Source organism: Sciurus carolinensis, chromosome 10 (genome assembly GCF_902686445.1).
Source record: "Sciurus carolinensis chromosome 10, mSciCar1.2, whole genome shotgun sequence".
Classification (NCBI taxonomy): domain Eukaryota; kingdom Metazoa; phylum Chordata; class Mammalia; order Rodentia; family Sciuridae; genus Sciurus; species Sciurus carolinensis.
In genome coordinates, this window is record NC_062222.1 from 74,946,820 (window position 1) to 74,969,195 (window position 22,376).

Here is a 22,376-nt window from a genome sequence, read left to right on the forward strand (position 1 = left end):
TCCTAATCTAATCTGACTGGTATTCACATAAAATGAGAAAATCAGGTCACAGAGACACTAGGTACATGTATGCATAGAGGAAAAGTCATGAGGACACAGTGAGAAGGTGGTATCTTCAAGGCCAGGAGAGAATCCTCAGAAGAATCCAAACTTGCTAACACCTTGATGGAGTTTCAGAATCCAGAATGATGATAAACTTCTGTTGTTAAAGCCATCCAGTTTGTAGTATTTACTATGCAGCTCCAGATGACTAATGCATCCCATAATCCAACTCAAATCTCCAATTAGCATTTACTTTTAGTAAGTTCAGTTCAGAAAGTAAAAATTACTGGTGGTGATATCATTTGTTTTTAGTGTTTCAAATCTTGACATTAAATATAGGAATAATCTATAAATATTAAGCATTTAAAATATTGTAAATGCCTGTATTGAAATTAAAGTAGTTATGCTTAAGAGAAAATGGTATATTAATGCTTAGCTATTAAATAGTCTATAGATTCTAATAGATAAGCACTGATATATTATTATAATAGTCTATAGAATCTATAGACTATAATAGTAAGCATTGATATATTATTTAAAATATGATATTTGGATTCATTCAGATGTGGTTTTAAATTGAAATTCTGTAAATTTATAAACCATATTGGAACATTCGACAGAATGAGTCATTATATTTACATTTAATTTATTAGGTTAACAACAGTTAATTGAATGAAAAGACTTATTTATTAAAGATTTGAGATCCATAGGAAATTGAATATAAAAAAAGTTTATGAATAAAGTTTAAAATATTTAGAAGAATTTGGTTAATTAAACTTTAGATGGACCCATGAAAGCAATTTAGTCAAATCTACAAATAAATACAATAAATAAATACATTATGCTTAAAGTAAAAGAAACTAGGGTTTTGAATTTATAAATTTAATACATAAAATATTTACTTTATTAGAAAAGAATCTCAGGCTTAGAAGTTGCAATTATAACACAAAGACCTTTTTTCTTTGAATTATTTATAAATAATCATCTGACATGATACCCTTTGACTCTTAGATGCTTTGGAATAATTTCCTCCAATCAATGACATTCTGTTTTATAATCACAATATAATCATCAAAATCAGAAAGTAAACATTTTTATTTTACTACCGTTTAATCTTCAGAAGCCATTTGAGTTTTACCAGTTGTCCCCAAATTTCACTTTACACATAAGGATTCAATTTGGAATTATGTGCTAGAATTGGTTATCATGTCTCTATTCTTTGGTGTAGATGATCTCTCAGTCTTTCACTTTCACCATTTTGACACTTTTAAAGATTACAGGCCATTATTTTGTATAATGTCCCTGGATTTGGGTTTGTCTGATTTTATTTGATTATATTCACAGACTTATACAACTTTGCTGTGTTTCTCCTTCGCATGAGAGAAGTCTTGCTAATCCAATTAAGATGTGATATTTGACCAATCTTGATTCACACATAAATCTTATTTGGTAGAGCACAAATTCAGTTTGCCTCATTACTGACAATATTGTCCTTGATCACTTGCTGGTGTTTGCCAGCCATTTCTCTTGATCCCTTTATAATCAATAAGTGTTTTGTGGAAAGATACTATGTAAATATCCTCTTCCTCATCAACATTCTATTTATTCATGTGTGTGCATCAGTATGGACTCTGGATTCCTGTTTGATTCCTGCTACTATTGTTGCTTTGATGCCCACTGTCCCTGATTTTGCCATCGGGAGCTTCTCCAAACTTGGTTATGCGTCCTTTTGATAAATCTTTCTCATTTGATGAATACTTCTTTGCTTTTTGGCAAAGTCTATTCCAGACTCTTGGATTTTTCCTTCCATGAACCTGGAATCAGTTGTTTTCCCCAGGATCCCTGCTTATTTTTGATGGAAAATGCTGCTGATAAACTAAGATCTGAGCACTAGTGTGCTCACTGATGCTGGGGTGTTACTGCTGCTGGGCTCTCTCAGTAGACAGGACAGCATGCAGGTGAGGCATACACACACACACACACACAATCTTTTGTATATATTGAAAACTATGGGATCACATCAACACATGTGATTCCAATTTATATGCACTCTACTCACCCTGCTGGGGATCTGACACCTTGTGCCATTCCATGACTTCCCTGATGGACATACCCTTCTCAACTCATTTGAACTGACACTTTGCACGGGACTCTCCCATCACCACACACCGAGCAGACTCCTGCTTTGCTTAGCCCCATCTAATTGCCTCAGTAATAAGTTGTTCAGAAATGGAAGAGAACTGAATGGGAAAAAGATCAAAAATTAATTTTAAACAAAAGTGTTCTCTGCATAATATCTTTTCTGCACAAAAGCTACCTGAAGACCACACTAAGAAAACATGTTCATTTCCAATATGGTGAGGTCATTTCTCTAAAATCCTCCAGTTTCCTTTAGATTTCATTTCCTCAGCTTCATTGTCATGGGATTCATGTTATCCAGGCATCTAAACATATTAACCACTTTCATTCATTTTATGATCATGTCATGAAATATTTCAGATTTTATTTGCTCATTCATCACCTGTATTAGTGCAGTATTCCCTATGCCCATCCTACTACTTGAAATCCCTATCAATATCCATTGATTTTGGGAGACAGTACCACTAGCAGTGCCACATGGCATCATGCTTGGTCCACTAGATTTGGCAATAATGGGACCTGGAACATTTTTGTTTTGGAAAATTTGAGCTACACAATATGTCACCAATTAATGTATCTTTGAAGTGGCAACAAGAGTCTCTTCCATGAACTGTTGCAATCAGCCTCAGTGTTCATGAGGGAAAAAAAGAAAGAAAAAGAAAAACCCCACATCACATCAAGAGACTATCTGTACAATATAAAGACAGGCAAGATTACAGTTTTCTTTCTAAATTCTATATTAACTTTTATTCTAAATTGTTTTCCAGGGCCAGGACTCATTTATATGATTCTAATTTGCTTCTGACTACAGAATCAATTTAAATTTATCAAACAATAAGGAAACCACCTAAGAAGTTGGTGCTTAAGTCTTCCTTCTGGAAATGTGGTCAAAAATGATAGCTTGTATGTAGAGTTCTGTCTGAATGGGGATTCTGGTGGAGTTGTCACCTGGTGGAGCCTAAAATACAAAAATTGCACTGTTAGTTCAATCTATAAAGTAAGTGGCATTAAGTGAATTTTCTTTCAGCTTCAATATTGCAGAAAACAGAACTAAAAAGGCTGTTTCCATGGAGATAGCTCCCTGTTTCTTCCTGTGATTCTTTTTCAAGAGCAGTGATGAGTCCTATTAGGAGCTTTGTGGTCCAGGGTTGTGACATTACCAAAAATTCCTCAGATCAGAGCAGTGTTCCAGGCTTACACTAGCCTAGACTCTGCTTTACCCTATGAGTTATTAACTTTGTAGAAATTCTAGTGATGGGCTTTACAAATACATGATTTCAGGACCATAATTCAAAAATAATGCTATCTTAAATTCCAGTTTGTCAAATAAAAAATCTCTCAAATATGGAATTGTGGACCTGTCCATGGTGGGTTTCATGAAGAACTGCTTTCTTTTTTTATGGATTTTAAAAATTTGTTCTAATTAGTTATACATGACAGTAGAATGCATATTTACATTTTGATAAATCATACATGCATAGAGTATAATTTCTCATTTTTCTGATCACATGTTATAGGATCACATCGGTCATGCAGTCATATATGTACATCAGGTAATCATGTCTGTTTCACTCTACTAGCAACAATAAATGTTGGCGAGGATATGGGGAAAAGGAAGTCTCACACATTGCTGGTGGGAATGCAAATTGGTGTAACCATTATGAAAAGCAGTATGGAGATTCCTAAGACCTGCTTTCTTTTCAGTATGAAAACCATTTTATCTGCTTTTATCCCCTTGAAATTATAATCCACAAAAAAGTTTGATCTCTTTATGTTTATTTGGGATTGTCAAGTATATTGACTGGCCCTATGGAGTTCCTGTGGAAAAAACTATTTGGTAATGTGGTATTGATAAAAAGAGAAGAGAGAACATAGGTGAAGCTAATTCTTAAAGGGGAAAAAACAACTGAAAGAATTGCACAACATGACAATTGGAAAATATTTGCCATTGAGCCTTTTGTGAATTTGATATACAAAAGTTATGATTGTTCTACTATAGAAATAAATGATAAGAAACTTAGAACTGGAGCTAGAGAGAAACTTTGGTATTGTTTTTCCCACATAGTTTTAAATATCTTATACCATTTGAAAAATAATATTTTGAATCCATGTTTTATTAAACAGTCATGAAAACTATAAATTCTTCAAAATGGGTACAACAAAAAGAGTGAGTTTCTTGACTCACCCAATCCAAGTTATATGTGCTACTCATTTTTGTGATATTTTATAATTTTTTTTAAAAATTATCATGTCATTATTATGAGATTTTCTCATACTTCTTCCATCTTGAATTTTCAAGCTTTATTATAATTCTTTCACTTGTACAAAACTACTAATAGTAAAAATATTATATTCTTGTCTAAGATGCAAATTAATTGTTAACAGAAATAACATCTTAAGTATTAATGCAATTTTGTGTGTGTGTGGTCATGGCATCCATAAGAATTTCTGTGATATGAAAAGGTGAAATGAAGGGCAAATTTTGGAAGGACATTTTACTTGACTTGGTAGATAATACTGGGGTCTTAAAAGAAGCTGAAATGTGCTAAAATTTTAGTAAGGTTGGTCCAATTTTATGCACGAAGTCCTAGGTTCAATTCCTAGCAACACACACACACACACACACACAAACTTGGCCCAATTTGATGGACTTGCTTTCTTAGCTTACTGATTTCTTTTCTTTGCCTCTTAAATGAAAGACTTCTCAAAAACCTGTCTATGTTATCTCTCTAAACAGCATAGATTCTGTATTTCAAGAATAATTTTTTGTGCTTTGTAATTGAATTCTTTTACATTCTTCATTATTTAAGAAAAAGAAAAATAATAAAAGAAAATGAAGAAAGAAGATTTCTTATAAAGAGCTCAGGCTCTTTACAAACATAAAAACTTCTATGTTTGTTTTTAAATATTTTATTGCTTGAAATGTTTAAATAGCCAGGCACGATGATGCATGCCTGTAGTACCAGGAACTCAGGAAGCTGAGACAAGAGAGGAAGATCATGTCTGAGATGAATCTGGACAACTTAGACCCTCAGAAACCTAGCAAGATCCAGTCTCAGAATGAAAAATAAAAAGGACTGGGGATGGAAGTCAGTTTTAGAGTGCCCCTGGGTTCAATTCCCAGCACCTACACACATAAAAATGAGTTTAAATATTTAACTCGGTATTTCTCTGGTACCCTAATCTTACCTTATTCAAGTTTCCAGATATACTCAGAAAAGTTTTTTGCTTCTGATTTTTGCAATTCCATAATTGGATCCTAACTATAAAAAAAACTAAACTTTCAGTATATCTTTTATACTTAAAACTTCTCCAAGGCCCCTGGTGAAAAAAGTCACAAAGATTGAGTCTTTCACTTTTGAAAAGAAGTGCTAAAAATATTTAGGCTTATTTGTAGAATTCCATAGGAAGAGTGGTTTAAAAAAAAAAAAAAAGGAGATACTAAGCCTTACCTAGGTAAATCTGTACAGACATGTTACTGAGATAAATATTTCAGAAGTTTTGTAAGCTTTATGGGAACTCCTTGGAGTTTTGTCATTTCCCTTAGTGTCTTACATGATTTTGCCCTCAGGGAAATCATTGCAACTCTTATGAATAATTCCTCAGGTTTTCCTGTTTATCAGAATTCTAGAGGTGCTTTGCTTGATATTAGATAATAATAGTGCAGTGCTATTAGTTATAACTTTAGTTGTTTTAAATATACAAATGTTGAGTTCTTTCTGACGGCTTACTGAATTTCTTGGTATTCTTGGCATTAACAATTATGCCAGGATTATTATATGTCATATTCCAAGATTTTCTCTTCAAATAAAATTATTTTTAATTAAATTAATTTTGATTCAGATATACAATTTACAGACTTTTCCTAAAATAGATTTAATCATCTTCCTTAGAGATGTTTGGTCTGATTTTTCTTTGCAGTGACTTTATTATCTTTGTTTTGTATATCACAGAAAGAATTGAACTTCTTTGCTGCATTTTTCTTATTATGAACCCCCACCTGATAGTTCACATTTTGAAAATTGTTAGCAGTAATTCAACCACAGTCATTTTGGATCCCCATTATCTACAGATATAAATATTTTACTCTGATCCTTCCCTAAAGTCTCTTGTAGGTTATAGGAACAGAACTCCTGTCTTCAGTAAGGAGATGAAGCCTTAGAATCTTGTGGAAAAGGATTCTATTAGCTGCTTTAAATACTGTTACTTCAATGCTGAGCTCAGAGTTATTAGCATACAGACTGCTTCATGGATGGACTGAGTCCAAGATTGACCTTTTCAGGTCAAAGAAAAGAGTGGTGTATGGTGACTAACACAGAACCCATTGCAGCAGAAATTCATTATAGTATGGCTGAATGATCTGATAAGAAAAATCTTCTTGTGGTTATTTGCCTGGAGTATTGTTGATGTGATTTTTATGTTCTGTTTTCTGGATATATAAGAACACCTTTTATCCATACTGTAACCCATCAAAATCTAGTAGATTCTACTTTTATAAATTAAAATTAACCATTCTAAAATGATATCTATTCTCATTTATTCCTCTAGGAGCCAGAAATGCTTATTAAGTCTCCTTACCTTCAATGGCCATTTAGCAATTTGCATAAATTCAGTAAGAAGCTGTCATCCTTTTTACCAGAATGTAATTGTACAAATTATAAAACCAAAGCCTTGACTAGATATCATATTTGGAAACAAGTCTCATTTGGCCAGATTTAACTTTTCTTAAGGAAATAATGACTACAAAGTTCTTCAAGGCAAAATGGTCTATTTTTTTGGCTTCAAGGGCCTGAGAATATTGTATCTTATATGTGAATAACCTTAAGGATGTTTGGGGAACTTTGAGAAGAGAGGAATTCACCCAAATTTACAGATATTGCAAGTGAAATCTAGTGGACAACATTTCTTGGGCCTGGTTTCCTAGCATCAATAAAATAGATAAAAAGGGCTTTAAAAGCCCAATTTGATATTCCTTATGAAATTTCCAGGAAGAATTTGATTTATTTTTTGTTTAAAATTATACAGCCTTAGCATTCACAAAGTAAAGCTAATGTGTTCAATATTTAAGTAACACTTCGCTGCATCTATGTAAACAGGCAAAAAATAATGAAATCAGCCTTATTTTATGATAAAAAAATAATATTTTCTTGAAAGTATTGTGATAAAAGGAAGGGTAGAGACTGTCAGGGAAATTTGTGAGAAATTTAAAATGGGCAATCAGGATTACTCATCTAAGTTTTCTCATTTTTTAATCTATATGGCAACTCTGCCAATTTTGGAAATCTGATAAAAATTCAAATAATTCTTGTCTGTAATAATGCAAAGTAGTTGTGTTCAACAGAATGGAACTTGTTTGCACATTGCTTTTGGTAATTCTATTTTGCATTTATTCATAAATTCATGTTAGAGTTTCTAATTGCTGTAACATGTCTCTCTCTGTTCTTTGAGCATTCTTTGGCCCATGTTACTGGTCTTCACTGAATCATGAATTGAAAACATTACATATAAGTTCATTTTCTATCTACATGAGGATCCTGATGATCTTCTTTTGGAATTTGTTCCATGTGTAGATAACAAGGGTGCTAAAAGTAGTTACAAACAGGAAGGTAGCAACAAGCAATGTGGCTGGCAGAAAAAGTTCAACACGTAGGAAGTGCTCACTTCAAGTTCACAGCACTGCAAGGAGCTGCTAAAGCTCTTCTGCCTGAGCCACTGCTAGGTCCCAAGAGAGGTGGGACTCCAAGCCAAGTATGAAAATATGAGTAAATGAGACACTGGAATAAAATCAAAGGTAATGAGTTACTGAAAAACAATAGTTGATGGAACAAAGTACAGAAACTCCAACCTTCCTATACCAAATCCCAGAATTGTAGATTTAAATATATGAAGAAACCCATAAACAAATTTAGAAGAAAACATAGGCAAATATTTCCCAATCTTAATGTAGAAATCTTTTAAAATATTGAAACAATGAAGTAAATCAGAAAGGAAAATCAGTAGTTCATATTATAAAAATTTAAAACTTTCATAATATAAACTATTACAAGTGTTAAAAAGACAAAGTATCTAAATTTTAGTATGTCCCTAAAATATGATAGCTTAAGTTTTTTGGTCCTTTATGCTAGAATACTTAAAGTTAAAGGGTTGGGAATATAGCTCAGTGGTATTTCATTTGCCTAGCTTGCAAAAGGACCTGGGTTTGATCCCCATCACCATACACACAAAATAACAATAATTTTTTAAAGCCCACTAAAAACTTATAAGAAAGTAGGTAGAAGGCAGTAATAATTACAGAAGAAAAATACAATAGGCTCACATTCATAAGAAAGAAACGTTCATTTCCAGTAATAAAACATGCAAATAAAATGACCCCAAATAAATTTGGACTGCAAAATTAACAGTTTTAAAAGTATGTAAAATAAATAGAGCATGATGAATAGGGAGTCTTAAACAATTCAGGGATAACTATAAATTGATATGGTCTAATTGTAACACAATTTGACAACATCTCTCTAAAGCTTTACAAAGTACATACCCTTTGACTAAACAATTTCCATGCTAGAAATCTGTCTTAAGGAGGGTCGAGAAATTTAGTTGCAGAGACTTGTTAGTTGTTAGACTTGTTAGTTAAACTTGATTGTAGAGAATCACTTGTTAATTGGGGGAAAACAGAAACAAATTCTAATGTTCATAAATAGGAAATTCTTTTGTAAATTATGACTAACTCATAGAATAGAATCTTAGCTATACTATTTCACAGTTTGCTGTTTTTCACTTAATAACATATCTCAAACATCTCCCTATTCTCCATAGTACGTCAATGTCTGTAATTAGAGCTTTGACTTTTTCAACTACTATATCCTGAAATAGAAATTTGGGGATACAGAAAAGAGAGAGAGATATTAAGTCTCAAAGGTAGAGCCCAGGAACCAATGAAATGCAAAAATATTCATGAAAGTTTGCAAGTCCTGAGTGACCCAGTTCACATCCTTGGTCTATATGCCTTTGATCCTTGCCTATAAAAGGCAGCAGCCTCTAAATATTTACACCCCACACCAATGGGTTGCTGTTTCACCTTCTGAAGGCAGTCCACATTCTCCCTGGAGTTGAGTTTCACCACCTCTCTGGGAACTCCTTGAACCCTTCCTCCAAGGCATTTCTTTCCCTGTCTACTATTTCCTTTTGTGGCTATATCATAATTTAGCTAATCACTGCCCAATCATGGGCATATAGATTCTTTTCAGTTTTTAACTTTTGCAGTAAAAAATTATTATCCTTCTAGAGCTTCCATGGTTTATAGGGTAACATGCCATCAAGAGGCAACATTCATTCATTAAGCACCTACTCAGTAGCAAGCATTTTACACATGTTCACTTAATCTTAATAATTTTTTTTTTTTACAGATCAGAAAACTGATGTAGACAAGTGCTCATCATGGTTAAGTGATTTTCCCCAGTTACAGAGCTGGAAAAACTCTGATACTCTAATTTGTTTTAAATATTGCCCCACTTAAAAGTTTTCCTCTTCCTGAGCCCTAGTGACATCCCTGAACCCCTTCCAGGTTATCCTGCAGTTCTTCTAGCCCATTCAGCTGCTTCCAGGTTTTGGAGGGAGGCCTCTGCCTACAGTCCCAAAGTAGAATTGATTAAGGGACTTAGGCAGGTCTTCAAATATCCTAAAATATTATTCTATTACTCTGTATTTGTTCATATCTGCATTTTTGTTTTTTTGCATTTCAGATAAATTTATGAAAATTTTCAGATTTTAAAGTAAATTTTGTCTCCCAAGATGTTAGGAACCCATCCTTTGGAGAAACCTCATATATTTGAAAGCTAGTTTTTTGGGTTACCAAGTTGGCGCTGTGAATTCTTTGTTAGTTTTATTTACTATTAACCAGCAGTGACTACTTAGATGTTGTCAGCCTGAGGTTTTTCTTCCTTGCTAATAACCTCAATCACTCTTCAAGCTGTTGTGTTACATATTCTAATAAACTTCGACATCTCTAATCTTGCTTTGGGGTTTCAGTGCCTTGGAAATTGTAAGCGTTTCCCAGGGTGAATGATTGAGAAGAAGTCATGGGAGCTGACTACTTGTTCTGTCCCAGAATTCATGCTCTCTTTTTTAATTAGAAATATTTCCTTAACTGAAGTCTTGCACCTGCAAGACTTGTGCCTGGTTCACGTGTTTTCTGGTGCCTGCTTCTTTGTCACTGGAAATCTGGGCTTTGAGATCATGGAGGAAACACTGATTTTGTTTGTACTCCATCATCTTATCTACAAGGAAACGGACTGCCCTCTTTTCCACCGTCCTTTGTTGTTGGTAATACATTTTGTGAAAAAGTGAGCAAGAATTGGGGCTAAATTCTTCTCCAAATCCCTCCTTCCTCATTTCCTTGGGTCATGTTTTCCCTTGTACTTTTGGCATCATGTTTGATTAGGCTATCTTTATAATCAGAAGCTGAAATGGTAATTTTTCTTTGTCATGGACATTGTCCTGGGATATATATGACTCACAGTGAAGGTTATCATTAATACTCTCTTACTACTAAACATTACAATATATGTCATAATTCAAAATTATATATTTAATCTTTTTCTTTCCTACAGCTCACTTTTCTTGTGTTACACTTCATATATAAGTTCATACATTGGACTCTTTAACAGTAATGTGCTTATCTCCAGGGGTTGTTCCATAAATACTGCATATAAATTAAAATCAGTTTTCCAGGTCAAGAGGAGGACATGGCATTTAAATTTTAGGAGTTTTAATTCATAAAAGCCAAGCTCTATTATATAATTTTTAATGTATTCCTTAAGGTCATTGATTTTAGCAGTAGTTAGTTGAGTAAATACTTAATTTATATGTGGTAGACTTTCAGTTCAGATATACCAGGTGATTGCCCAGAGGAGAAAATGTTTAAAAGCTACTTAGTATGTGGGTGTTTTAGGGCTATAATCAAGCAAACATTCAGTAATTTGGGCAGCAAAACCAGAAAGTTGGCAAAACGTCAGCTTTACTTAATAACTGTGACTGTGCCATAGTTAAAAAGCAACGTTTACAAGAGGCCTCCAGGGAAAATCCTAGGTCCAAAAAAGTGTTGCTGGCGATTCAGTGAGTGTCCCCTGCCTCACTGGCCCTGCGTCAGTCCAGTTTCAAAATGGAGTTTTAGGAGGCGTTCCCAAAGACATTGAAGAAACCGTAGCCTTGCTTAAACCAGGTTATTTAGCGTATGTATTCTTTTTACTTTTAATGTTCAAGAGAGGCTCTATCTGTCCCCTGCAAAAGAAAAAGTCCTCAAAACTATAAAACTGAGGACTTTCATTGGGGGATGGAACTCTTAAGAAATTAAACTTGAACCATTTGTCCCATAGGAATATTATGGCTTCCATTTTGAGAACAGCAATTTCAAAGCTGTGACAGACTGGGATTTGAAGGTCTGGGTGGTAAGGGAAATTAAGAGCAGTCAGTGAACTCAAAGACAGGCAGAGTGAAGGAGGAATTAACACATTCCCTTCTAATAGCAGCAAGTGCTTGGGTGAGAATTGCTGGGGAGGAATGAACAGAGAAGAGAGGAGCTGTAAGAAGGCGCTAGTGAAATCTTCCTCCCAAGTTAAAAAAAAAAAAAAGAAAGAAAGAAAACAAAAAACAAGTGTTTTATGGGTCAAATTTATTTTTAATTTTAAATCTTGTTTAGCTAAATATTATTCTGCTAATAGGAAAAGGAAGTGGAATTTGACACATTGCCTTTGCCCTGGATATCCAGGTTTAGTATTTCAAGGTTCAGCAAAGAACCCTGAGGTTTAATTCACCTACTGAAGAGAAAAAAAGGTACCTGAGTCAATTATTCTGGTCAATTTTATCTAAAAATAACTTTAGTTTTACATATGATTTTAGTGCCTGAGATCTTAAAATACTTTAATGTTAATCTCAAAATTCCCATGATTCTTTTGACCCTACAACTCACTTCTTTAGCAAATATTTAATATTCAATTTATTCATTTCTCAGATGTTCACTGAGCACCTACCAAGTATGGTGTAAGCATTGGTGATACAATGCTGAAACCAGAAAGAGTTCCTGCTCTACTTTGCACAGTTAATGCTTTACAAGTTTCTATCACATACATAGTTTCATTTGAGCCTCTGGACAATTGTACTTCACGAAATGATTCTTGAGGAGGCAGTGATAGTAAGAAGGGGTAACACAGTCCTGCCCCTCTTCACCTATATTTATCAGTGGAAGCATCTAGCGCAGTGGTATTTTGCGGACATTGTCCAGAAGCCTTTGTCAGATAGTCTGTACTTTCTAGTTCTTTGTGCAGTCCCAGGAAAGTGTAATATAACCTAATTAAAACTAAGATGGTTGAACTAAAACTCATTTTAAAGGAATGAAGTTTGATTCTTTTATATACATACAGTGAGGTGAAGCAATAGCTAATAAAAAATATTACTGTGTAAAGCAGTGAACATCAAATCCAACTAATCTTTAGGATCACCTGGGAAGATTTAGAAATATAGATTCCTGTGCTTCACCATAGATGGGTTCAGTTTGACATTCCAGGGGTGGAGCCTGGATTCTCCAGACTGGTCAGTGTGAGATGGAGGGAGGAAAAGGAATGCTTTACTGACTCATCAGGAGTCGCCCCTAATCAAACCATGGTGGGCTGGATGTTGATGAAGAGCTCTTGTCATGACAGCTTGTGTTCTAAAGTAGCTCTTTGTTATGGTTGAATGATGGTGGACAATTTTAAAAAAGAGGAGTTTGGGCTCCTATGGACAGTGAGAGGTACTGATAACATAAAGAAAACAGAAACACATCTTACTAAGTCAACACATAATTGGTATTGCACATGGTTCCAAGCTCTGTGACACTCAGGATGCCTCCAGAAAGGTTTGTTCCATAAAAGCATTTCTCATTTCACCAACATCCTCCATCTAACAGAAACTGCTCATCTCCAAGATCTTTAAACATGTATTTTGGCTTGGTTTCCTTGTTAGCAACCATTTATCAAGCAACCATATACCAGATATGCTCTAGTACATCTTTCTTTTCCAGGGTTTGGGGTAAAGTGAGTTCTTTCAAAACTTGTCTAGGTACATACATATTCTCTAAGTTTTGTATTTACCTGAGTGATCAGGTGGTTAGAATACTGGAAACAGCAAATTAAAATCTGCTAACTATATCAGGACCCCTACCTAATTCTAATCCTCCTTGCACTTCACACAGATTATTGTGTTTACCTTCTTCGGGTTTTCCTCCCTCTTCTGAACTATTCTACACCCTTTAATCACCTTAAAATATGCCTTTCTTTCTGCTGTTTCCCTACACAAGAGCCTTGGCCCTTTCCTATTGACTCCATTCCAAGAACCCTATCACCCTGAACTCAAGCTCTTCATGACTTCTCTATGCTTAATTCCCACCTCACTCCTCCAAGCCAATGCAGCAGCCAAATTGAGCTATTTAATTTTTCCTTTGTCTGTTTTACACTCATGAACCTTGGCTAAAAGATTTCATTCTTGATACTAACTGCCTCTCTCTATGTACTGATTCCTGATTGTTCTTTGATTACCAAAGATTACCTCCTCCATTATTAACTAATATATTTCCCAGTGCTGCCCCCACTGTACTGCAGTGTGTTTATATATGCCTATTTCTGTGTTGCCTAAAACAAAACAAAAACACAGAACCAGACCTATAAGTAGTTAAAGTGCTAGAGTTGAAATCTTGCTCGTTTTGTCTCCTCCATGGTGTCTTATAATATTTAACTTTTAAGTTTCCTTGTTATATTCTATTAATAATTATGCATGTGACCTTGAGCAGGTCGCTTAAGCTGTCTGAGTCTGTTCATAAATAAAAAGTATGTTCTGATTTAATAGTTTGAGACAATTTAAATTACAAATTCTTGGGACCACACAAGAAGACTTGAAAGCATAGACCAAATAAAGATTTCTCCATAACCTCTTCAAAATCTCTTTCCAATGATAATTTCCTGCAATTTTTTTTTCCTGACTTATTTGGGTCAATTTAGAATGAGATATTTGTGTATATTCTTGCTCTCACTGCTAGTTAAATACTAGTAATGTAATCCACTCAACTTTTGATTAGTGTGACATTATTGTTATCAACAATATTATTTGCTATGGGGGAGAATCATCCATTCAATCATTCATTCAATGAATACTTTTGAATACTTACTGACCAAGTATTTTCCCAAGTTTTATGTGCTCGCATGGCCCTTTTCCATTTTAGTGAGTGAAAGTGGGAAGGGGAGAAAAGTTGGTGTAGTTAAGAAAGATTTTTTTTCCTGTTTTAACTATTGTATATAATCTCTCTCTTGACTTATTAGTAGATCATGCCAGCTTTAGAGCACCTACGTCATGAGTTGACTCAAACTCTCCCAGGATTAATATTTCCTTAAAATAAAAGAGAAATGCTATTTTGTCCATTAGTACAGATAGTCAAGGGGAGTGAGTGCAAAGTGCTCCCACCCAGTCCCTCTAAAGATAATACACTGGAAACATTTTGGTGGGTGTGAATCACTCAGACAAGCATTCTTCACTCAAAAATAGAAACTTGTCTTATTTGTTCCAGATGTTATACAGCTGCAGGGAAGTTAAAACCAGTGGTCCTATTTTTCAATGCAACCAAACTCTTAATGCATTTGGAATTTCTTAACCAATGAACTCATATTACTTGTTCTAAGACCTGCACAATTTTCTTTTTTCCACTGTTACCATTCACAAACAACTGTTTCATGGGAGCTACACTTCAGAGTTAAGAGTCTGTGTCTATGCTGTACAAAGGAAACACATCCTGTTTACCATGGTTTCCACCTTTCATTTATCTTGAACTCTTTAATTTTAAGCATAAAATCTTCAAAGACAATACTTGAAGAAAAGAAAATGAGGGCTGAGTTGTATTGTTCTCATAATATTGTTCTCAAACTGTTGGAGTTATAAGATGCTTGCTTTAGGAAGAATTTCTGGCAAAATTATTAAGAAAAATATTGAGTGTAGAAATACAATTCTTATTTGCACTTGCAGTTGTTAAAAAGTAGATATTTTAGTTTATTTCTTGATTTTCCAATAGGCCCATAAGAAATGTGTTGGATGCATGAAATTAAAAAAAAAATAATCAGGGATCTTTGAAGAGGGTGAATAAGAAATTATGTGAGAGAAACACATGCTAATTTTATATTTAGTTCACAAAAATCGAAATCCAGAAGTGTTAGTCTACTTATATTTGAGAACAGAGTGCCAAATCTCTGAAAGTTATTGTCTTCTTATGGAGAAGGTAATCTTAAGTTGAAGTTCGTAGACTATCTGTAGCAGAATCACAATAGTTTCATATTAAAGTATGTACTTCAGGGCTCATTTGAGACTACATCTTTGAAAATTGAGCCTGGTACATTAGAAGGACTCCAGAAACCAGAAAAACCAAAATCCAAACCAATGAAAGAAAGAAAGAAACAAATAAATAGGCCTTTATCTTCTGGTTGTGAATATTTTTTAAACACCCATAAATGTGTTAACTTATCAAGGCCATGCAACCAATTAATAGTAAGGTAAGGCCTAGAAATAGGTTTCCTAATGCTGAAGCCAGAATTGCTTTCCACAAAGTCTGCCCTTAACTTTTATCTTCAAAAATGATGAAATTAAATTAAAATTCAAACACTATCATAAATACAATTTTTATTTTAAAATAAACATCATCAGGCATCTCACTGAATAATTGTTTACTCTTGTTACTTATTAAGAAAACCTTGTTTTTTCCTCTAAGATTTAGGAAATTTTCCCTTCAAATTATTTTCTTCCAGAAAAAAGAAGAAAATGCTATATTTTATGTATTGTTAAATAAATCTTTGAAACATTCTGATTAATTTGAAAGTGATCATTTTAATTAAAGTTATTTGACTCATACTTAAGTAATAGTTTACATTCAGTAATGGTTCCCCACAGTCCATAAAAATTACTATTCATGACATACATTCTTCAAGTATGCCATTATTTAAAACTGAACCTAAAATAGAATAAGTATGATGTCATTCAAAACTGATTCAAAGCTCTGTTTCACACATCTTAATAAGGTTATTAATAATTTTAAACTTCTTATTGTATTTAATTTAGTTTAACAAGCAAAATACTTTGTGAATGCTATTTATTAAGTTTTCTGTACGTGCCTCAACTGATCACAGTTTGACACCATAAGCAAAGAGGTATTACTAGAGAGAAGGTGTATTGATAAACTTCTCTAGTATTCCTTGATTCATAATAAATATGACCAGGGAGATTTCCTGATTTAGGATTTTATGAGAAACCTGAGACCAAAAACAGATTAGTGTTCTTTCAAAGGAGATAGTATTGTGTTGGCAGCTGCTAGTGGTCTACCCAAACCTCTCTTCCTGTCTCAGAACTTCTGCTTTCAGCTGGCTGCTTGGTCACCTGAAGAAAGATATTTCCCAGTCATCCATATTGCTAGACGAGGCCATATGGCTAAGCTCATGCAATGGAACGTGAAAATGTTTGTGTGGTAGCTTTTCGGGAAAGCTTAAAGGGCAGGGAGGGCATGTCTTTTGCATCCTCTCACCCTGCCCTGTGTGTTCCTTTTGGAATGTAGTTGTTTTGACTGAAAATCTATTTGGCTTCTGAGGATGAGGGCCACCCTGATCCAGATGATCTTGGATCTGCCATTCCAACCTGGATGCTACTATCTAGATTCCCATATGGGAGAAAAGAAGCTATTCTGTTTAAGTGACTATCTTGGGATTTATGATACTTGCAGCTGAATCTGCAGCAGTAATCTGTTGAATTGCAGACAATAATCTATTTCTTGCTATAGAATTTCATCCACTCTTTGGACTCAGTTATTGAGCACATTTTATGTGCCAGGAATTGTACGAAGAGAATATGAAACAACGTTTTTTGTTTTAATGTGAATATCTAAAAGTTTTGGGAAAAGATTTAGAACTCAAGTCCCCCTTTCCTTTGGCCCATCTTTGCCTCTACCCATGTATATCACAAAATTCTTATTTTCTTCACATTAAAGGAATATTTTACTGTCTGGATTTTAGACTGATCTTGTCATATGAATGTGAATAGCATATTTTTTCAAAAGTTAAGAAAACCCCCAACATCTAAACAAACCAAGCACATAATGATGCTAAATGGAGTTTCAACTTTCATTCCCAGACATATGACAGGTCATGATAAAATGTCATGATGGAATTGCAGTCCTTGAAAATATGTGGAATGTAAATTCTCCTTAAATAAATACAAAATATCATGGGACACATTTAACACAAATGCGCTTTCTAAGTTAACACTTAGAAATATACTAATGGTATATTTTTTTCAGTATTAGTCACATATACTGAGTGATGCTAGAATGTGGAGTACAAATGTTAGGTAAGAATCCTTCCCTAAATAACTCACATCCCCATTTAGAGCAAAAAAGTGAACAGACATCTCCAGATTAGAGTAAATAGATGCATTGTCTGCTGGCTTTCTAATCTAATCCTGCTGCTAGGCATGAACAACTGTTCCCACTCTTAAGGTCTAGGTAAATTCTCCACAAATTATTTCTTATGAATTTTGGATAATTTATTAGGTTTTGGAATTTAAAAAAATTTTTTTAAAGAGAGTACAAGCCCTATGTTTCAAAGGAGTTTTTCATTTCTAAACTAAAAATACTCCAGGGTGTCAAATATGTAATAGATTTCTGAATTATGGTATAAATACAATAAAAACTGAAGAGATATATAAATATAAATTAGAATTACCTTTGGGTCTACGTTGAGAATTTTTCTGTCTCTTTTATATTTGAAAAGTAAACCTTCTGGATTGTCAGCAATCACTTGATAATTGGGACTTGAGTTACAAACAGCAATATGACTCTCCCAGTTGTAAAAGCTACAAAAATAAACATTTATTAGGAATTAAGATGTATAATACATTACATTAACAAGTGTATTTCAGAAAATATTTGGGATGGTTCAGTCTCAAGATAAATGGATAGGGACAGTATGTACAACCATGTAGAACACATCTGAGATTCAAATTCTTACAGAAGAGATTAGATATATTTAAAATGATTTTGCATGATTTCCTGGTTTGGACACTAGGACCTAGGACCTATTCCAGTATTAAATTCTCAGGAAGTCAAAAAGAAAATTGATGCAATTTAAGGTTATTTGTTCCACTGTAGACTCCACAGGATAAAGAGACTGTTTGCTGGAAGGAAAAGCAGGCTAAATCACTTCTTTTCATTTGAAATAATTTCAAATCAATTTATTTCTTTCAGGCTTTCTTTTTCAATATGTTTCCCAGGGAGAGGGGAAACTATATGTGTTTGAGTGGTTATCATAGGGCAGACATGATGTGATGTATTGTAACACAACATCCCTGTAAAATCACTCTCATTTCACAGACAAGGTAGGAGATGAGGCCAGGTCAACTAGCAAGGTTAAAGGTCCTGCAACTTATACATCATATGGATAATATTTCAACTCAAATCTGAAATCTCTGTGTTTCAAAGCTTACATGTGCTCTTTCAATTATTCAACATTGTTGTCTAGCATTTTTTCTTTATAAAAAAATCTTCTGTGGAAACTTCCTATTTTTTCCACATGTTGTTTTATACTTACTTGTCAAAACTGAATACAATACTGTCATTTAAATTGAATTGGTAGAATCTGTACTTATTTTTGTATATCTTATTCATAGTAACATTTCTAATATTATGTTGATTTAAAATAACAGTCACAGAGATAACCCACATATATAGCTCCTGGACTAAACTACCTCTCAAATACTTGTAGTGTTTATTTTTAATGTTTTCCCCCCATCCTATTATTCCCATCCAACATTTTGAAAGACAGAATTTCATTGATTAGACTCACTCTGAATTATATTGCTTTTTGAGGCATCAACATTACCACTTCTGTGTTATTAAATGAAAATGTAATATGTTTACCTTCAAATTTTTCAAAAATCAGATTCTTATGCAGATCATATATCTAAGTCACTGGGATGGGAAATTTTAGTAAGAACTCTTTGCTCCCTTTCCCTGCTACCCTTTCTATGGCACAAATAAGAAAAAGTGGTTTTCCAACCATCTCTGTTTAGTCAGTCCTCTATAAGAAAGCAGGGATGAGCATTGGAGAAGAGGAGTAGAGGGTCCTGTGGTTCTGATGGTGAATTCAATTCAGTGGTGAAAGAACTGGTAGCTAATTTGACTCTGCACCCATCCAAGATGGGTTTTCTAATTCAGCTTAATTCATAAGAAAGAAGCTAACACTAAGAATACAAATAACCCAATAAATAAATGGGCTAAAGAACTGAACAGACACTTCACAGAAGAAGATACACAATTGATCAATAAATATATGAGAAAATGTTCAACATCTTTAGTAATTAGAGAAATGCAAATCAAAATGACTCTAAGATTTCATGTCACTCTAATCAGAATGGCAATTATCAAGAACACAAGCAACAATAAGTGTTGTCGTGGATGTGGGGTACACTCATGCATTGCTGGTGGGGTAGCAAATTGGTGCAACCATTAAGGAAACCTTAGAAAACTTGGAATGGAACCACCATTTGACCCAGCTATCCCACTTCTTGGCCTATACCCAAAGGACTTCAAATCAGCATACTACAGTGATGTAGCTACATCAATGTTCATAGCTGCTCAATTCACAGTAACTAAACTATGGAACCAACCTAGATGCCTTTCAATAGATGAATGGATAAAGAAAATGTGATATATGATGGGATATTACTCAGTTTTAAAGAAGAATAAAATTATGGCATTTGCTGGTAAATGGATGGAGTTAGAGAATATTATGCTAAGTGAAATAAGACAAACCCAAAAACCAAAGGCTGAGTGTTTTCTCTGTTATATGAAAGTTAATTCAGAATAAGCTCAAGGACACTAGGGAATAATAGAGTTACTTTATATTAGGTAAATGGGAGTGAAGGGAGGGGAAGGGGTATGGGGGGAAATGACAGTAGAGTGAAACAAACATTATTATGTCACATACGTGCATGTATGACTGCATAACCAATGTGATCCTGCAATCTATCAAAATGTACAACTAATTAGAAAAAAATTTAAAAATTTAAAAAAAGAAAGAAATTGGCTTGACTTCTATTTTAATGACTGTTCAATTAGGAGAATGTTAAACTGGAAGATAGGACATGGTGTGATTTTCAATTTGACATATATGTCTTGGCAATTATTTATGAGATATTTAAATATAGATAACTCCAGCAAAATTCATGAGTCATAGTTCAAGTGGCATGGTTTATATCTCAGCTCTCAGAATGAAAGTCCTATAGAAATCTGGGTAGATTTTCATATAAAAATGCTCTTTATATACATAAAGAAGTCAATTTGTATAGCATATACTTTTTATTTTTGTGTAGTATGTATTTTTGAAGACAAAACTTTTTGTTAATACTTTTGTTTTCCTCTACAGCAATGGGAAACAGGCTTCATTTCATGTGCCAGTCTTTTTTTTTTTTTAATTTTGATTCATTGTACACAAATGGGGTACAACTATCATTTCTCTGGTTGTACACGAAGTAGAGTCACATCACTTGTGTAATCATACATGTACATAGGGTAATGATGTTTGTCTCATTTTATTATTTTTCCCTTCCCTCATCCACTTCCCACCCTTCATTTTGCTCTATACAATCCATCCATCCTCCTTCTTGCCTCCTTCCCACCCCCCCCATTATGTATCATCATCCACTTATCAGAGAAATCATTCAGCCTTTGTTTTTTTTGGATTGGCTTATTTCACTTAGCATGATATCTCCAACTCCATCCATTTGCTAGCAAATGCCATAACTTTATTGTTCTTTATGGTTGAATTATAGTCCATTGTGTATATATATATACCACAGTTTCTTTATCCATTCATCTATTGAAGGACATCTAGGTTGGTTCCACAATCTAGCTATTGTGAATTGAGCTGCTATAAACATTGATGTAGTTGCATCACTGTGATATGCTGATTTTAAGTCCTTTGGCCACAGGCCAAGGAGTGGAACAGCTGGGTTAAAAGGTGGTTCCGTTCCAAGTTTTCTAAGGACTCTCCACACTGCTTTCCAGAGTGGCTGCAACAATTTGCAACCCCATAAGCAATGTATGAGTGTACCTTTTTCCCCACATCCTCACCAACACCTATTGTTGCTTGTATTCTTGATAATAGAGATTCTAATTGGGGTGAGATGAAATCTTAGAATAGTTTTGATTTGCATGTCTATATTATTAGAGATGTTGAACATTTTTTCATATATCTGTTGATTCCGTGTAGATCTTCTTCTGTGAAGTGTTTGTTCATTTCCTTATCCCATTTATTGATTGGGTTATTTGTATTCTTGGTGTAAATTTTTATGAGTTCTATATAGATTCTGGAGATTAGTGCTCTATCTGAAGTGTTTGTGGCAAACATTTTCTCCCACTCTGTAGGCTCTCTCTTCACATTGTTGATTGTTTCCTTTGCTGAGAAAAAGGTTTTTAGTTTTGGTTCTTGCTTTTATTTTTTGTGCTTTGGGAGTCATGATAAGGAAGTCTGGTCCTAAGCCTACAAGATGAAGATTTGGATTATTCCTGACCTGGACGCCACCATCCCTAGTGGGAAAGCACTCTTCTTGGGACACCACATTATCAAGTTCCTCTCAGGCATCAGGCTGAAGACTAGGAGGTTTGAACACTACAGTATATATTTATTACAGAATTTTTTATTAGTAGTATTATTATTCCTATTATACCTACTCTTATTGCTACTTTTCTTTTCTTTTATTAATATTTTTCTCACTCTTTCTATTTTTCTCTTATCTATCTATTTCCTTGGCGACTCTTTCTCCCTTTTCTCATGCTAACAACCAATTTCTTTTACTTCCGCTTTCATTCTTCCTATGACATAGTACATCTATAGCCTCACTTCTTATCTCATTAACATTATATCCTACACCCCTACCCATCTTCTTTGTCCACCATTAGAAATTGTGGTCCTTATTGCAAACTATTGGTTATGTTGTAGATAATAATCAAAGTCATCATCTCTGTTTATTATGGCAATATGGTTAATATCTTAATAGGGATTATTTGGGTTAAGGACGCATATTGTTTGTATGCTAATATTGATCTCTCACTTCCAGGTGAGGTATTGGAAGCCTGCAGGGAA

At 34.1% G+C, this 22,376-nt stretch overlaps 1 protein-coding gene across 2 annotated transcripts in view; it reads right to left on the bottom strand.

Moving 5' to 3' along the window:
• Positions 1–1,238: 1,238 nt before the first annotated feature.
• Cfap299 (cilia and flagella associated protein 299) overlaps positions 1,239–22,376 on the bottom strand; it is a 675,940-nt gene continuing 654,802 nt past the window's right edge. For both annotated transcript variants that reach the window (XM_047567085.1, XM_047567084.1), the window contains exons 5-6: positions 17,958–18,087; positions 1,239–3,139 (exon numbers count right to left, since the gene is read on the bottom strand). In XM_047567085.1, the coding sequence (XP_047423041.1) occupies positions 3,044–3,139; positions 17,958–18,087 (226 nt within the window). In that variant the 3' untranslated portion in view covers positions 1,239–3,043. The remainder of the gene's footprint in view (positions 3,140–17,957; positions 18,088–22,376) is intronic.